The sequence below is a fragment of the Hylobates moloch genome, unplaced genomic scaffold, assembly GCF_009828535.3.
Source record: "Hylobates moloch isolate HMO894 unplaced genomic scaffold, HMol_V3 SCAFFOLD_11, whole genome shotgun sequence".
Taxonomy (NCBI): domain Eukaryota; kingdom Metazoa; phylum Chordata; class Mammalia; order Primates; family Hylobatidae; genus Hylobates; species Hylobates moloch.
Window position 1 is genome coordinate 29,383,846 of NW_026652286.1, and position 18,936 is coordinate 29,402,781.

At 40.4% G+C, this 18,936-nt stretch overlaps 1 protein-coding gene across 7 annotated transcripts in view; it reads left to right on the forward strand.

The window, feature by feature from the left end:
- The window catches only part of HPS5 (HPS5 biogenesis of lysosomal organelles complex 2 subunit 2), a 43,306-nt gene that overhangs the window by 3,560 nt on the left and 20,810 nt on the right, over positions 1 to 18,936 (forward strand). For 3 of the 7 annotated variants that reach the window (XM_032166460.2, XM_032166461.2, XM_032166459.2), the window contains exons 2-9: positions 882 to 1,038; positions 6,785 to 6,895; positions 7,357 to 7,421; positions 7,874 to 8,066; positions 9,736 to 9,869; positions 12,450 to 12,662; positions 13,292 to 13,363; positions 17,863 to 17,951. In XM_032166460.2, coding sequence (XP_032022351.1) covers positions 931 to 1,038; positions 6,785 to 6,895; positions 7,357 to 7,421; positions 7,874 to 8,066; positions 9,736 to 9,869; positions 12,450 to 12,662; positions 13,292 to 13,363; positions 17,863 to 17,951 — 985 coding nt within the window. In that variant the 5' untranslated portion in view covers positions 882 to 930. Of the gene's footprint in view, positions 1 to 881; positions 1,039 to 4,271; positions 4,394 to 6,784; positions 6,896 to 7,356; positions 7,422 to 7,873; positions 8,067 to 9,735; positions 9,870 to 11,687; positions 11,837 to 12,449; positions 12,663 to 13,291; positions 13,364 to 17,862; positions 17,952 to 18,936 lie in introns of those variants that run through there. The other 4 variants (XM_058446276.1, XM_032166462.2, XM_032166466.2 and 1 more) reach the window with 4 other exon arrangements.

The following is an 18,936-nucleotide window of genomic DNA, read 5'->3' on the forward strand; positions in this document are numbered from 1 at the left end:
AAAGCATGAACAAACAACGAGAATGTATAAACAGTTTATGACTTTTTCTGTTGTATTAATTTGCTTTCTAAATTTGGCAGGTAACAAGTGATTGAGAAAAGTTATAATTAATGAGTAGAATTTTCTTTTCTTTTTTTCTGGAGATTGGTGCAATTTGACAAAAAAGTGCATTTGAGAGTAAGTGAACACATAAAAACTTTCGTGTTACTTTACAAAGTCCTCACTGGTTATTTGGCATTTGTTACCTTGTATTCTTATCCCTATTCTGTCCTATCTAGTCTCTTTTGTTGAAGCGCTTGTTTTTCTTTGTGCTCTAATTCCCTGTACCTTCTCACTTGGTAGATGTGTTCATTCATTCACCATACTTACTAAGCCCCTGCTCTGTTGAAGAGAGAAGTCTAGTGGCCTATTCCTATAAAGCACTGTTAGATTGTTAGCTGATAACTGTAGGGTTTGCTGATAACAGTTAATAAGTTGAGGCCTTTACAAAAGATTGCGTTTTAATGAGAGACTCCTAAAGACAGGAGATGTACTACTCATAGAAATGCAGCAGCAAGGTTGTTGTTTTGCCTCCGGGGAGATAGGCCATTTCCTAAATCCTACTCTGCCTATTCTGTTTACTCACACTGTTAGATAATACAGGGGGATAGGATTATGGAGGGCCCTGAGAATCCGTACCTGCTACTCTGGGAGTTTTAGAGTCAGGGAATGACACGATGTAAACACACTGTGGCATACAATGTTACCTGTATGTGTTTTCTTTCTAAGTCCCTGTATAGTGGGGACTTTCTCATGTGTCCCTATGTTCCCCACATATTTGTTAAATGCATGTTAAATGAATGGTGGGCTTCTTAAATTATATTTTTGTGGATTTTATTCAGGTGAGGAATACTGTATCTATCATTCAACAAGTTTCAGCTTTCTGGCTAAATGACTTTTGTGCCAGTGATACCAGAGTCCTACAGCCATGTTCTTGCAGAGTTTGAATCTCTGGATCCATTACTCTCAGCCCTGCGGCTGGACTCCAGTCGTCTAAAGGTGAATTTCTTGATCCTTGTATCAGTTTCATTTTCATGTGCTCTCTCTGTTACTGTGCCCCTACCCTCCAGTTCCTTAACGTTTTGTGGAATCTTGGGTGTTCTTACCTGTCCTAGTCATACTTTTGTGGGGAAAAAAAAGAAGAAAATAAACTTTTTATCTGAGGAATGTGAGCCCCTTTAAATTATCAGGCCCAGGCTGGGCGTGGTGGCTCACACCTGTAATTCCAGCACTTTGGGAGGCTGAGGTGGGTGGATCACTTGAGGCAAGGAGTTCAAGACCAGCCTGGCCAACATGGCGAAACTGTCTCTACCAAAAATACAAAAATTAGCTGGGCAAGGTGGCACGCGCCTGTAATCCCAGGTACTCGGGAGGCTGAGGCACGAGAATCACTTGAACCCGGGAGGTGGAGGTTGCAGTGAGTTGAGGTCATGCCACTGCACTGTAGCCTGGGCAACAGAGTAAGACTCTGTCTCAAAAAAAAAAAAAAAAAAAAAATTATCAGGCCCAGAGAAGCATTGGAATGAAACAGCAGTCTCTTATCACTCTTTTTTTTTTTTGAGATGGAGTCTCGCTCTGTCGCCCAGGCTGGAGTACAGTGGTGTGATCTCAGCTCACTGCAAGCTCTGCCTCCCGGGTTCACACCATTTTCCTGCTTCAGCCTCCCAAGTAGCTGGGACCACAGGCGCCCACCACCACGCCTGACTAATTTTTTGTATTTTTAGTAGAGACGGGGTTTCACCATGTTAGCCAGGATGGTCTCGATCTCCTGACCTCGTGATCCGCCCGCCTCGGCCTCCCAAAGTGCTGGGATTACAGGTCTCATCACTTTTGTTTGAGCTAATTAATTACCTCTTGAAGCTACTTGCTATGTGGGCACTAGACTAACTGACACCAAGTAGTGATAAAATGCAGTACACTTCATAGTTCAAAAGTGTATAGCCAATCACTAATCAATGTTATTGCTGTAAGCCAATGAGAATTCCTGACAAACAGCCTCTTCTGAAAACTTGAGTTTCTTGTTTTCCAGAGCATTTCCCAAGGCAACTTGGAAGTGTGTCCTAGGCTGCATCCTCAGCCTTGGCTCAAATAAAGTCAATGTTAATTTGGCCTCAACTTCTTCCTTTTAGGTTGACACTTTACATAGAGGTATAATTTTCATAGCTCTTTCTTGATTTATTTTTTGAGCTATCTTTTGAATTCTAATTTACCATCCCTAGAAACCATGATACTAACTTGCTTCATTTTTCCCCGTTAGTGTTCTTGCTGTCTTCTCTCAGAAAGTAATGTATTTGATTGAAAATAAAATGGTATGAGTATATCTCACAAAGACCAAGAGAACACTGTCTCTTCACCTTCTGCAGGTTTGCTGAAAATCAACTAATAAAAATAAGATTAATAGGAGAAAAGGCATATAAAATCTTATTTTCTTTTTTCTTTTTTTTTTCTGCTTTTGAAACAGGTTGTCTCTGTTGCTCAGGCCTTAGTGCAATGGGGAGATCCTAGCTCACTGTAACCTCAAACTGCTGGGTTCAAGTAATTCTCCTGCCTCATCCTGCTGAGTAGCTGGGACTAAACATACTTGATACCATGCCAGGCTAATTTTTAAAAAGTTTTTGTAGAGATGGGGTCTTGCTATGTTGCCCAGGCTGGAGTACAGTGGTGAGACCATAGCTCATGATAGCATCGAACTCCTGGCCTCAAGCAATCATGTGCCTTGGCCTTTGGCCTCCCCAAAGCACTGGGATAACAGGAGGGAGCCACCATGCCTGGCTCTATGTACCCTCTTTCATAGGGAAGTGGGGATATGGAGAATGTAGACGATTGTTTTGAGTGTCAATAAATCATTATGGAGAATGAATAGACCTAGCAAGTGGGAGGCAGACATGGGAAGGTGAGGGATGGAGCTGCATAGGAACAATCTGACTTATGCAGGTAAAATCCCCCAGATAAACTCTTGGAGCTGTCTTCAGAAGAATAAATGAAAAGTCTATTTAGGCATGATGGTGACTCCCAGTCTCTTCTCTAGTGGTTGATCTTTCCTGGTTATTTGATGAGATCCTTAGGGAAAGGGTTTAGGACAATTGCATTTCTTTTGGAAGGAAGCTTTCTTTTTCTTTCTTTCTTTCTTTTTTTTTTTTTTTGAGATAGAGTCTCACTCCCTTGCCTAGGCTGGAGTGCAGTGGCACGATCTTGTCTCACTGCAACCTCCACTTCCTGGGTTCAAGTGAGTCTTGTGCCTCAGCCTCCAGAGTAGCTGGGATTACAGGCACCTGCCACCATGCCCGGCTAATTTTTGTATTTTTAGTAGAGACGGAGTTTCACCATGTTGGCCAGGCTCGTCCCAAACTCCTGGCCTCAGACAATCCTCTTGCCTCCTCCCAAAGTGCTGGGATTACAGGCATGAGCCATTGAGCCTGACCCCCTTTGGAAAGAAGCTTTCTTGGTCAGATAAGGAAATTCCTCTGGAGAGAGTCTCACTCTGTGCTTAGTGGAGAGGTGGAAATGAGACAAGGTTAAAGGGACTTTGATTTTGAGGCAGCTTCTAAGAACTGTCAGCATGTCAAAGCTCCCTATTTTGGGGTATTGGTTGCTGAGCCCCAATAACCCCTTTACATTTTGAATAACATGAATCATTGCAGTTATACTAAGCTCATTCCAAAACAGGGAGTCTGGTGTAACCCTCGTTTTAGGGAGAAAAGCAAAAGTTAGTTAGCTCTGGGCAGAATATCGACCTAAGAGGAAGAAGCTGAGGTAAGTGCCCTGGCTTGGTGGCTCATGCCTGCAATCCCAGCAGTTTAGGAGGCGAAAGTGGGAGGATTGCTTGAGCTCAGGAGTTTGAGACCAGCTTGGGAAACATGGCAAAACCCTATCTTTACAAAAAATACAAAAATCAGCTGGACATGGTGGTGGGCATCTGTGGTCCCAGCTACTCAGAAGGCTGAGTTGGGAGGATTGCTTGAGCCAGGGAGGTTGAGGCTACAGTGAGCTGTGATCGCTCCACTGCATTCCAGCCTGGGTGACACAGCAAGACCCTATCTCAAAAGGAATAAAAAAACCCAGAAAACAAAACAGACAAAGGCAAAAATAATATAAGCAGACAGTTTATTAGGGCCAAGCTTGAGGATTACAACCTGGGAACATAGATAAAAGTTGCTTTAAATATACACTTTGATTAGCAGCAGTTACAAATGGATTATTCATTTATTTATTTATTTATTTATTTATTTGAGATGTAGTCTTGCTCTGTTGCCCAGGATGGAGTACAGTGGCACCATCTCAGCTCTCTGCAAACTCTGCCTCCCGGGTTCAAGTGATTCTCATGCCTCAGCCACCAGAGAGGCTAGGATTACAGGTGTGTATCACCATGCCTGGCTAATTTTTGAATTTTTAGTGGAGACGGGGTTTTGCCAAGTTGGCCAGGCTGGTCTTGAACACCTGGCCTGAAGTAATCCGCCCGCCTCGGCCTCCCAAAGTGCTGGGTGGATTATTTTTTGAGACGGGTGGTTGGGGGAGGGGGGATGCAGTCTTACTATGTTGCCCAAGCTGGAGTGCAGCGGCTATTCACAGGCATCATAGCTGAGTCATAGCACACTGCAGTGCGCTGTAGCCTGGAACTGGCGTCAGGCAGTCTTCTTGCCTCAGCCTCTCAAGTAGCTGTGACTACAGGCATGTACCACACCACATGGCCTGCCTAATTTTTATATATTTTTTAGAGATAGGGTTTCATTATGTTGCTGTGGCTGGTCTCAAACTCCTGGGCTCAGGCAGTCCTTCTGCCTTGGCCTCCCAAAGTGCTGGGATTACAGGCATGAGCCACCGCACCCGGCCTTTTTTTTTTTTTTTTTTTTTTTTTTTGAGACGGAGTCTAGCTCTGTCTCCTGGCTGGAGTTCAGTGGCGCAATCATGGCTCACTGCAACCTCCGCCTCCCGGGTTCAAGTGATTCTACTGCCTCAGCCTCCCAAGTAGCTGGGATTACAGGCACGCACTGCCACACCCAGCTAATTTTTGTAATTTTAGTAGAGACGGGGTTTCACCTTATTGGCCAGGATGGTCTTGATCTCCTAACCTCATGATCCGCCCACCTTGGCCTCCCAAAGTGCTGGGATTACAGGCGTGAGCCACTGCGCCTGGCCTGGATTTCTTAAAAATAAAAATGTTTAAATTAGGGCTGGAGTCTTAATTCTGTTGCCCAGGCTGGTCTCGACATCCTGGCCTCCCAAAGTGTTGGGATTATAGGCGTGAGCCACCTTGTCCAGCCCAAGTGGTTTTTTAAAGGAAAAGAAGAGGCAGATTCTGAGTTGTTTACCAAAACCTTATATTAAAATAACAAAAACTATTGATTGGCTATACATTGTTCTTTGTATCACAGATTTCAGTGACAATGAAGGTAACAGGTGAGACAGCTAGTCAGTGACAAAATTACTTTAAACAATTGCCCCCAGGCATGGGTGCAGAGAGTGGGTGCATGACTGATATCTCATATTCATTTCTGTCTGGGCCTGCATACTTCACATAGCTCAGACTGCCCTGAGCTATTTTTTTTTCTCAATAATTATGTGTTTTGATTGTCCTTGGAATTCAAAGAACTATGTACTTCCTTCAATCTCTGAGTTATTTTGATTAAACTCAGGAATGATGTGGTAAAAAAACAAAGTTTCATAACCAGTACGAAAATAATTTCATTTTTGTACTTTTGCTACTGCCCTAAAGGAAATGCTAGCATCTGAGGAAAGGGAAAATAGGAAGTGACAGACAAAGTAATATGAGTAACAATTTTGAGGCTTGATATCAGTTAGACATTTTTTCAGCTGCAAATTACAGTATGGTGTAACATATTAATAGGAGCTTAAGTGGTAAAGATGTTTATAATCTCATAGGAGGTTAGTGTTCTGGGTTTAGTGTAGTGGCTCCCATTTTTCCTGTTCTACCATTGCACATATGTTAGCTTTTAGCTGCTTTTGCAATATGTGTCCCGTCTCCAGTCTTACTGTTCTCATTAACATCTCAAGAAAGCAGGGGCAAAGGGCAAAGGCATTCTACAGGCTCTGCCTTTCATCTGGAAAGGTAAAGCTTCCCTTCCTGAGAAGCCCTCAGCAGCCTTGGTCTTATTAGCTAGAATTGAGTTACATGGCAACCCTTGGCAACTAGGGAACTGGGAAGGTGAATATTTAGGTGTTCCAACTTCTGTAGTGAAAAGCGACAAAATTGAAGAGGATTGGGAATGTCTCTTAGTCAATCAACTAATAACTTTTGCCACTATTGGATACGGCATGACCACTGCATTCTCTGATGGAGTCTCACCTACCCTAAGACTTGTGGATGTTTTGTGGTGTTTGTACAGATTAGAAATGATTTAAATGAACGAATGTTTAACATGGTTGCTTTATCTTCTGGTAACTTCATTGGTCTTCCATTGTTGTAGTCAGCATTGGAATGACCCAGCCAAATTACATAAAATATGAAGTCTTAACAGCCAGCTTTTGCCAAAGGAAAATTACTCATACAGTGGAGCCTATTCAGCCTTTGTGAGATTCATTTAGAAGTTTAAAAACAAAATGTTCTTTCTTCAGTATTTTTTACTATTCTAGAATTAGAGAATAAGTGTCATATTGTGTCCATTTGGGCAGAGGATAAAGTGAGGGAAGGAGCCTGATGCGTAAATCCTCAGTATTTATTTTCAGTAGATAGTCTATTTGGTTAAGTAGCTGTGATTATCTCACACTTCTCTTCACATGTTTTTAGTGCACGAGCATAGCTGTGTCTCGGAAATGGTTGGCTTTGGGCAGTTCAGGAGGAGGACTCCATCTCATTCAGAAAGAAGGCTGGAAGCACAGGCTTTTTCTTTCACACAGGGTAAGATTAAGGGCAGCTCTGTCATACACCATTTGGAGTCTCTTTCATAAATGCAAATTTCTCCAATATAAATAATCATTTGGAATAAAAGAATGTAAAACTTGGCCTGGTGCGGTGTCTCATGCCTGTAATCCCAGCATTTTGGGAGGCCAAGGTGGATGGATTACTTGAGGTCAGGAGTTGGAGACCAGCCTGGCCAACATGGTGAAACCCCATCTTTACTAAAAACACAAAAATTAGCTGGGCGTGGTGGTGGGCGCCTGTAATCCCAGCTACTTGGGAGGTGGAAGCAGGAGAATCGCTTGAACCCAGGAAGTGGAGGCTGCAGTGAGCTGAGATCACACCATTGCTCCCCAGCCTGGGCAACAGAGCGAGACTCAGTCTCAAAAAAAAAAAAAAAATAATAATAATAATAATGTAAAACTTAAGATTTAAAAAATGTTTTTTCTTTTGTGCTCTAGGAAGGTGCAATTTCTCAAGTCGCCTGTTGTTTACATGATGATGATTATGTTGCTGTAGCTACCAGGTAAGAATCTGTTCCAAAACTATCTGTCCTTTTTCAAGTGCATTTTAAATTGACACATGTGTTTGTTAGGGTGACCAACCATCCTGGTTTGCCTAGGATTGTCCCAGTTTAACAGTGAAACTCCTGTGTCTCAGGAAATCTCTCAGTACCCAGCAAACCAGAATGGACAGCTGGTCATCCTAGTATTTGTAGAAAATGCTAATTTAAGGTTACAACATTTCAAAGGCCTTAAAAGACAAAGGGAACAGAGATAATTTAGATCATTTAACTTCTCCTATTAAACTGATTTGGTGACTAAAAAAAGGAAATTAATACCTTGACTTTTTATAATACTTCCTCTTTTCTGAAGAACAGGAGTTGCATATGTATTTGATACAGTTGATACTGTGATGCGATAAAATTGTACCTTGTTCACCATTGCCAAGTTTGCCTCTGTGACTCAATTCTTGCAGTCAAGGTCTTGTAGTTGTTTGGGAATTAAATCAAGAGCGTCGTGGGAAACCAGAACAAATTTATGTGTCTTCAGAACACAAAGGCCGAAGAGTCACAGCTGTCTGCTGGGATACAGCTATTCTTAGAGTTTTTGTAGGTGATCATGCTGGGAAGGTTTCTGCTATCAAACTCAATACTTCTAAACAAGCAAAGGTGAGAAGCAGTCCCATTCTCTGTGTATGTAGTGAGATACAAGGTGTTGTCTTATAAAACTTCCAATTAAAGGATGTGATTTTATCTACTGTTTTTCTTGGGAGACTAATCCGGAGTCCAAACTTGGAGATTTTGAGGAGACCTGTTTTTATATAGTACACATGGTGGCCTGTTTTAGCTCAATACTGTTACAGAATGGCTTTTGTGAACTAACTTCAGTACTTTGCACATTATCTATTGCAGTCTTTCCTGATTCACCTGCATGGCTCATTTAAAGCATTCTTTAGTATAAGGCTATTAAGAAAGAAAAGATATCTATTTATTATTGGTGTGAATAAAGTGACAAACATAGAAATGACACCAATTGTCCAGGCTCCTGGTCTTCTCTGCTTCTTGTGTAGAAGAAACTCATAGGCCTAGGAATATTTTTTATCAAGATGGATATAACTTATTTTGAATGGAATCTTGAAGGTACCTTCTGGCTTTGCTCTGCTCTGCAGGTCCTCAGGCTTCCTGCTGCAGTTATTGCTGAGTAGAAGGGTTGAGACTCAGGTTACCCTAACAGAATACTCCAGTCTGTCATTAAGACAGAATAGACCAGCTTCTCATTGCCCTGCTCCTCCACGGCCATTACGTCAGAAGTAGAGGGATTTGTCTCGCATTGGCTTATTTCTATTTAGGATCCTGGCAGAAAAGAAGGGCTCTAACTACTATTGGCTAAATTTATTTTATTTTTTATTTTATTTTGAGACAGGTTCTTGCTGTGTCACTCAGGCAGAAGTACAGTGGTGAGATCATGGCTCACTGCACTCTTGATTGCCCGGGCTGAAGCAATCCTCCCACCTCAAACCTCCTGAGTAGCTGGGACTACTGGCATGCACCACCATGCCTGGCTAATTTTTAAAAACTTTTTGTAGAGACAGGGTTTTGCCATGTTGCCCAGGCTGGTCTCGGACTCCTGGGCTCAAGTGATCCACTCACCTTGCCCTCGCAAAAGTGCTGGGATTACAGACATGAGCCACTGCACCTGGCTATTGGCTAAATTATTTTATTTTAATGAACACATCAGAATATGTTTCTGGTTTTGCCATCATGACCTATCAAAGTTATCAATTGATTCTTAATATATTTTGGACCTAAAATATAGAAACCCTAGTAAACTTATTTTGTCTTTTTCTAAAAGGGAGAAGTACTATCTACAGGTGAAAAATTCTTTCACATACTCCAAAACTTTATCTAGAGACAGGTTCTTCCTCTGTTGCCCAGGCTGGCGTATAGTAGCATGATCTTAGCTCACTGCAGCCTCAAGCTCCTAGGCTCAAGCAGTCCTTCTGCCTCAGCCTCCTGAGTAGCTGGGATTATAGATGTGTGCTACCATGCCTGACTAACATGTTCTAAACCTTGCTTCATCTCTTTCATTCTAACCTCTAAGATTAGATAATCACAAACAGAGCCTTGAGAAATCTCTTCTGCAGTTACGTACCAGATTATTTAATACAACTTTTAAGTGACTAAAACTTTGATATCCTTACAAGCAAATTAAGTTTTGGCTTATTTGAAAATTTTATTTTGCTATTCAAGTTATTTTCATTTACAGGGTAAAGAGGAAGAGATGGCATGTGTATGTTATGATTAAATAAACTTTATTTCTTTCTCACATTCCTTTTAGGCAGGTGCTGCTTTTGTGATGTTTCCTGTTCAGACAATAACAACTGTTGACTCCTGTGTTGTACAGTTAGATTATTTGGATGGAAGGCTACTTATATCTTCACTTACTCGATCCTTCTTGTGTGACACTGAGAGGTATATTGACCAACCATTAGTCATCAGAAATGCAGAATTTTAGAACTGGGAGGAACTTAGAAGTTATCTACCCCAATCTCCATCAATCAGTTATACAGATTTTTTTTCTTTTTTTTTTTCTTTTTTTTTTTTCTTTTTTTGAGATGGGGTCTCACTCTGTCACTCAGGCTGGAGTGCAGTGGTGTGATCATGGCTCACTGCAGCCTTGACCTCCCCGGCTCAAGCGATCCTCCTACCTCAGCCTCTCAAGTAGCTAGGTCTACAGGCACATGCCACCATGCCCTGGTAATTTTTTGTATTTTGTTTAGAGACTGGGTTTTGTCATGTTACCCAGGCTGGTCTTTAACTCCTGGGCTCAAGCAATCTTCCTGCCTCAGCCTCCCAAAGGGCTTGGCTTACAGGCATGAACCACTGCCCTTGGCTATCCAGATGTTAAGGAATCAGTTGTATGCAAGCTGATGTTAGAGAGCAGAGAGGAGGTAGAGGAGTCTAAGACAGTCCAGTGGGTGACTAAGACAAGTATTCCGTGAGCCCGTTGCTGGTGAGACATATTCTAAGTGCCATGAGAGAAGGCTAAAAGCCTGTTTTTATATGGGGAAGCAGGAAGGCTTCTTTGAGTTTTGTTGTTTTCAAGATTTGTTTTATTTTAATAGAATTTTACTAAAGGGTAAAATTGGATGAAGAATAATTAAGAGCTTTATGAAGATAAGTATTTCATCAAAATCTCAAGGGTAGATAGAGCCAGAGGTCCAATGAATGGCAAAGGAGTGCATTAGCGGTAGCTGTGAAATACCAGAGCAGAATAGCAGACAGCTGGAAATGAATATTATGCATCACTATGCCAAAGTTCTCAGCCATTCTCGCTGCAAGGAAATTTTCACTGGCCATTTCTTTTTTTCACTGGACCTGGCAGCTATCATATTTCTCAGGACCATCTCCTTGTAAAAATTTGTCATGGAGAGTTTTGAGCCTACACAAAAGAAGGGAGAATTGTGTAATCAACCCCTGTGTACCTATTTCATAACTAAAGTTGGATGACAGTATCATAGAACCTCCTGTAAAAACATGTTTAGACATGCTTACTTTCTGTTAGCTAGAATTCAGTTTTTGGGGACATGTGTAGTATAATAAAATATACGCTTATGTTAAAAAATCTTTTTGTTTCAACTTGTTTTCCCTCCCAACAAACAGTTTTTTTTTTGTTTGTTTGTTTGTTTGTTTTTCTTTTTTTAAAGCTGGGACTCCTAGTGACCAGCCAAAGTGATAGATATGACTTTGCTTCATGTAAATTTAGTGTTGATTAACTAAGGTAGCATATGTGAAAATACTCAACTTTGTGCCTGTGACGTATTGTTTGAAAAATAATAGAAAGTAAGATTAATGAGTATACAAATGATAATGAATTGATTACATTTTTCACTCAGCAAACATTTATTATATTCCTCCAGATCCTTGGCACTGTATTAGGTACCATAGAAAATATAAAATGAAGAAATATATTTTATTTCCCAAATAAAGAGTATAAGTAATAAAACCACTACTTCCTGTACTGCTCTGTATACATTTCAAAGCACTCTTACACCTGTGTTCTTAAAGTAAAGCAAGTGTTATATTTTATTCTAAAGCAATTAAGTACAGAAGTAGTTATTGAATTATCTGAGGTTATCTAGTAAATTCATGCTAGAGAGCATATTAGATCACTCTTCAATAAAAGAGACTGAGTTTATGGAACTCTATAATGTATTGAGTGCTTTTTGTAGGCCTGACAGTGTGCTACACGCTGGGAATTCAACCGAAGAGGAATAAGAATTGTCCTTTGCCCTGAAAAGTCATGATCTGCTGTTTAAATAGACATAATTGCTATATATCATGTCATAAGTGCTATGAAAGCAAAGCATAGGAAGCGTGTAATTCCATATATGGGAATCAAGGAAAGTTTCTGAGGAGGAATGATGGAATCATGGAGCGTAAGTAACAGGAATTTTTAGGAAGAGACATCTGCCTTCTCATTATCACTTTCCATGTTCCCAGGCAGTGTACTAAGCTCTTTTATATGTCTAACTCATATAATCCTAAGGGAACAGAATGCTCCAAGGTGCAGAGTTTCAGAAGGACCTGGGTTTTTGAGGAAAAAGTAAGTTTATTGGGTGTTTGTGGTGAGGAAGTGACTTGGAGACAGGGTTGGAGAACTAGATTAGTAGCTTCCATGGAGTGTCCAAAGAGCATTTTACAGAGTGACTTTAGAAGCAATTAGTAGGATTCAAGGATGTATGAAATAGTTTGGTAGCACTCACCTTTTAGATTTGGAAGGGGCTAATTCTGAGCCTCTTATTCTGTGGATAATAAACTGAGTACTAATATGAAATGATTTGCTTCCTGTCACAGAAATAGCTAATGGCAAATCAGAGCCAGAATCCTATTTTGATCTTTCCATTCTATTGTTTTTTTCAGTATATTGCTAGTATGAATGAAGGAGAAGGCATTGTGAGTGGAGTTATTATGCCCATGCTGATTTGTAGTGCCATTGTTTTTGACTTTTTTTGTAAGTAAATCTGCTTTCTCTTCCTTTCTGGATGTTAGAGAAAAGTTTTGGAAAATTGGAAACAAGGAAAGAGATGGAGAATATGGAGCTTGTTTCTTTCCTGGAAGATGTTCTGGGGGCCAGCAACCTCTGATATATTGTGCTCGCCCAGGCTCTAGGATGTGGGAAGTGAACTTTGATGGAGAAGTTATAAGTACACATCAGTTCAAGAAACTCCTCTCGTTGCCACCTCTCCCTGTGATTACTCTAAGGTAACAATTTGTATGGCTGGTTGGAATTGTTTGGAGAGCTTATATATATAGAGGTTTGGTGAAAATCTCTGATATTCTATCTGTGTTAAAGATTTTATTATACCTGGCCGGGCGCGTTGGCACACGCCTGTAATCCCAGCACTTTGGGAGGCTGTGGCAGGCGGATCACAAGGTCAGGAGATCGAGACCATCCTGGCTAACACGGTGAAACCCCGTCTCTACCAAAAATACAAACAAAATTTAGCTGGGCGTGTCTGTAGTCCCAGCTACTCGGGAGGCTGAGGCAGGAGAATGGTGTGAAAGGAGACAGAGCTTGCAGTGAGCCGAGATCGTGCCACTGCACTCCAGCCTGGGCGACAGAGCGAGACTCCGTCTCAAAAAAAAAAAAAAAAAAAAGATTTTATTCTATCTTTTCAGAGTGAAGTTGAGTTTTTGTTAAAAGATTCAGAAAAGCCAAAGAAGTCTTTGATAATTACCTCTCCTATGATTAGTGTGAGTTGAATAAGGGCAGATGCAGTTAGGCTCTTGAATTTGTTTCGGAGGCAAAAATTTCCCTATATTGGGAAAAGTATAATTTTACGTTATACTTTTAACAGATAAACTCATTAACAGATGTGTTTACTTTCTAGATCAGAACCTCAGTATGATCATACAGTTGGATCCTCCCAATCTTTGTCTTTCCCCAAACTCTTACATCTTAGGTAAGTTTCTCCTTTCCTTTGATCTGGGGCGGGGGGCGAAAAAGAATACTTAGCTTTTTATCTCTGTTTCTTGTTCAGAAGTAGTTTTTTAAGGTTATTTTTGCACTAAATTACTTTTAGAAAGTTAAGAAATAATTATGTTACATGAAGTGGTCTGTCTCTAAAAGGAATGGAAAGATCCTAGAAATACACTTCTCTTTCCAAGCCAATTGGAGAGTTTATAATTGCCAAGAAACTTCTAACAATTGGAGCTAAGATAGCTCTACTAACCTCCTCATAACCTCCCCTACCTAATGGGATGCTATAATGAAAGCAAGTCCCAGATCAAAATCTGCTACACAGATGTATGTTTTTTTAGCAAGCAGGCACAAAAATAGTTGTAGAACTTGTTCTTGTACGCTTGGTGAAATTTCAGCTCTCTATCCTGTAGGTACTCTGACAAATGCTTGCATGAAAGATCTGCTGGAGGCAGTTTCAGCCATATTCTAATGTCAGAGTTCAGCCAGCCTTCTAGTTGGATTAGGTGCAAAGTCCAGCACAAAGTGCTGCCCTAAAAGTTGTTAAACTGCTGGACCTGCCAGTTCTTACACCTTGTTTTGCAAGAGCAAGAGTGCCAGTGTATGATTTCCAGCCAATATTTTGAACTCTATTTCATCAATAAAAAATTATTTCTGATATCCCTTAGGCTAGTTAATAAGATCTCTGATGCAAAGTCAGCAAATGTTTTATGAAGTTGTTATATGGTACACTGGAGTGTGAACACCTGATTCAGTTCTTTCAAAGGCTAACCACTCTTTGTGATTTTTAAAAATAATTGAAGTGTTAACTGCCTCTAAGGGTAAGGATAAAAACCAGTTCATGTATTTGTCATACTTCCTACACTGAAGTATTTTAAAGTGAATTATAAGGCCGGGTGTGGCTCATGCCTGTAATCCCAGCACTTTGGGAGACCGAGGTGGACAGATCATCTGAGGTCAGGAGTTCGAGACTAGCCTATCAACATGGAGAAACCCCGTCTCTACTAAAAATACAAAAAGTAGCCAGGCATGGTGGCATGCTCCTGTAATCCCAGCTACTAGGGAGGCTGAGGCAGGATAATCGCTTGAACCTGGAAGGTGGAGGTTGCAGTGAGCTGAGATCATGCCATTGCGCTCCAGCCTGGGCCACAGAGCAAGACTCTGTCTCAAAAAAAAAAAAAAAAGTGAATTATAGACATTATAACACTTTAGTAACTCCATAATTCATCATGAAAGTGACTAGAGAAAGACATTTATTTTCCCATAATTAGATAAAGCATATTAAAAACTCTTCCTCCTTTAGCATTCTTCCTTTGTGACACTTGTCACAGTTTATAATTATATATTAATATAATATTTATACATGTCTTACCCTAAACAGTAAGCTCCATGAGGGCTTTATTTCTGTTTTGTTGACTATTATTTTTTCAATGCTTGGCCTAATGCTTGGCACATGATAGATACTTAATAAATATTTGTTGACTATAATGTGATGTGCAGGGTGTTGGGAAGTCCCTTACCCAAGTTTTTTTTTTTTTTTTTTTTTAGAGACGGAGTCTTGCTCTGTCACCCACATTGGAGTGCAGTGGCGCAATCTCAGCTCACTGCAGCCTCTGCCTCCCAGGTTCTAGCAATTCTCCTGCCTCAGCCTCCCAAGTAGCTGGGACTCACAGGCGCACGCCACCACGCCTGGCTAATTTTTTGTATTTTAGTGGAGATGGGGTTTCACCATGTTGCCCAGGCTGGTCTCAAACTCCTGAGCTCAGGCAATCCACCTGCATCAGCTTCCCAAAGTACCCAAGAATGTGTTTTCTAGTAATCGGGCCACAATACACTTAGCTCTCCTGGTAGAGTTATTCTTTTGACTGTAGCTATTTAAAGCTCCTGTTATAGTCCCTACCATGGTAGACAAAAAGCCTTTGATGATCTGGCTCTGCCTATTCCTCAGCTAAAGCAACAATTAACGCCACTTTGAAACCTCTGCTGATTCCTCCAAGAGGCTTACGTTAGACAACCTATTTCTGTGCGTGTACTGTTGTCAAACCATATTCATTCCTTTATCATTGCCACTCTCTTATTGCATTATGAATATGCATCCCAGCATCAGATTGTCAACTCCTTTTCTATGGGCAGTATTAGACACATAGAAAATTCTCAAATGATAGTGAATTCAACAAAGAGTTTTTTCAAAAACATGAAGAGGAGGGCTTTTTTTCGTTCCTGTTTATTTTTTTCATTTGTACACTGTGCCCTATGGGACTTTTACTGTTGCAACCCATAAATCCCAGAGGGGGCATCCTTATGTACTTTGTTTCCTTTCAGGCACATTGGTGTCACTTTCCTTTCTGGAACTTCTAAAACAATGCTGTTAGGCTTATGTCCCCATTTATTATCAGTGAAGGGATAAGGGGACAAGGAATGTATAAATTACAAGTATCAGCTTTTATCTAAGTTCCCATCCCCAGCACCCCATTCTAATCTAGGTTGCTATTCCTAAGGAATTTTCCAAGCTGAATGTCAGGTTCAGTATCAAAATTATGATCCTGTATCTCTTTCTCAGGGATCCTCTGGCGCCCCCGCCCCGCCCCTTTTTTTTCTCCTTTGACTCTTGAAGGCAGCCTTCTCAATTTTACTTTGGATTAAGATTCTGACCATTTCTTGCATTTTATGACAAAGATTACTTTCCTGTAAGGATAGTGATCTGGTCTTTCATATTGACAAAATGTTTAACACTTACATGAGGACCCAACTCCTGTTAAAAATCAATTAGTTTCATAGCCACATGGAACCATTTTTAGTACTCTTGGAAACATAAAGGAAAAGGAAATATAGTCCCTGTTCTTAAGAGTATAATTTTTTGGAAAGATGTGATTTATTTCTCCCAAAAGTTTAACAACAATAAGAAGTAAGAGTTGTGACAGTGCAGTACCTGATTAAGTGCCATATGAGCAGAGTATAAGAAATAGGTTGAGTGCAAGAAATAGGGTGAGTGTTGTGGGCTGTAAGGGAGGATTTCAGAGGGAAGTAGAACTTCTGATCCTTGAGAGGTGGCTAGATTGAGAACATTGTAAGTTGGAGAATGTCCTGAACAGCATTAGAAAGTGGAGATTACCAGTGGTATATAAAAAACAGTAGCAGCCTTGAGAGAATAAATGAAATATATGAGATAAATTTATATGAGTAAGTATAGAAAAAGATGAGTAGAAAAAGATGAGTCCTCCAGACCAGAGGACTGGAGAGAAAGAGAACCAAGAAAATACAGTGTCCAGGAGCCCCAGGAGGTGAGGTTCAAGAAGCAGAGAACAGTTAGCAAGGTTGGCTTCTGCTTAGGGTTAAGAAAATGGGAAGTGATGAAGGGTTGTTGGGTTTGGCAGTTTGGGAATCTGTGACTTTTTGAGAATTCAGTTAAGTGGAATAGTTAGGATTCCAGATAATAGTGGGTAGGTTAGCAAAGATAAGTGGAGGAGGAAGTAGATTCTGTGTTATATAGGAAAAAAGTCCAGGTTTTGGAGCCAGACTATCCTGTATATCCAGTATAAATTCTGACTCGTCTACATTTCATGCTGAATGGCCTTTGGTATATTATTTTATCTCTCTGAGCCTTAGCTTTTTCTCTTTTTAATAAAATAAGAATAGTATATTTACCTTGATTGGCTTCTACAAAGTTAGGTAATATAGACAGAGCCTTTAATAAAGCTCCTGGCACATTGTTGACCAGTTCTCAGCTTTTTGTTGCCCACACACAACTAACAACATCAAAATATTACTGTTCCTAAAAGTGGCTCACTAGAGTAATGATTGGCAGTAAGATGTTAGTCTTTGTTTTAAATGTGCCCCTATCATGTCCAGTATGGAAAGTTCAGCTGCTTTAACAAACATCAGGTAAAGGTCCCTAAGCTTTTCTTTTTCTAGATACCAGCCTTTTCTTTCTTTTTTTTTTTTTTTTTTTTTTTTTTGAGACAGAGTCACCCAGGCTGGAGTGCAGTGGCACAATCTTGGCTCACTGCAACCTCCGCCTCCCGGTAAGTGATTCTCCTGCCTCAGCCTCCCGAGTAGCTGGGATTACAGGTGGATGCCACCACGCCCGGCTAATTTTTCTATTTTTAATAGAGACAGGGTTTCACCATGTTGGTTTGGCTAGTCTCAAAGTCCTGACCTCAAGTGATCCACCCACCTTGGCCTCCCAAAGTGCTGGAACTACAGGCGTGAGCCACTGCACCCAGCTGACCCTTTTCTTTTTCTGGAAAATATCTAGTATATGTGTCTGAATTTTCCCAATTTGGCATCATTTTATGCTATTTATTAGTGGGCTGTTGTTACAGACAGAAAGGAGTTGTTAGGACCTGATTAGCTGGATCACTCTTGTGTTTTCTTTGTACAGTCTGATTTTCCTTTAATAGCTAATGCAAGGATCTGAATTTGGGGAATTGTAAACTTTTGTATCCTAGCACACTTGAATTTTCTTGACTTCTTCTCTTGCAGTGAGCATTGTGTGCTGACTTGGACAGAAAGAGGAATTTATATTTTCATTCCTCAGAATGTTCAAGTTCTTCTTTGGAGTGAAGTCAAAGGTAATTATATTTTTCTTTGTAATTTTTAATCTCATGCTTATGAAAATTTGATTATTATAGGAGCATTCTCTTGTAATTTAAGAAGTTGAAAAATAGGATGGGATGACTTTTTTTTCTTTTTTTTTTTTTTGAGACTAAGTCTTGCTCTGTCACCCAGGCTGGAGTGCACTGGTGCGATCTTGGCTCACGGCAACCTCCGCCTCCTGGGTTCAAGTGATTCTCCTGCCTCAGCCTCCTGAGTAGCTGGGATTACAGGCACGTACCACCACACCTGGCTAATTTTTGTATTTTTAGTAGAGATGGAGTTTCGCCATGTTGGCCAGGCTGGTCTCGAATTCCTGACCTCAGGTGATCTGCCGGCCTCAGCCTCCCAAAGTTCTGGGATTACAAGCATGTATGATTACAGGTGTGAGCCACCGTGCCCAGTCACGTTTCTTTTAAAGATTGACCATGGATATTTCCCATTGTAAGGTACTTCCCAAACATGCATTAGTGAATTTGTATTCAGCTATTTATTTTTTCATGAGTCATTTTATTTATTTTTTAATTGACACATAATAATTGTACATATTATGTACCCCATAATATGTTTCGATACATGCAGTGTATAGTGTACCCTGATCAGATCAGGGTGGTTAGCATATCTATCATGTTAAACATTTATTAGCTCTTCGTGTTGGGAACATTCATTATCCTTCTAGCTCTTTGAAAACATACATTATTATTAACTATAGTCATCCTACAATGCTATGGAACAGTAGAATTTATTCCTCCTATCTAGCTATAATTTTGTATCCTTTAACAAGTCTTTTCCCTGTCTTCTTCCTCTTACCCTTCCCAGAATCTAGTCACCTCTGTTCTGCTTTTTTACTTCTGTGAGATCACATTTTTCTAGCTTCTGCATATAAATGAGAACATGTAGTCTTTAACTTTCTGTTCCTGGCTTATTTTACTTAACATAATGTCTTCCAGTTTTCATGAGTAA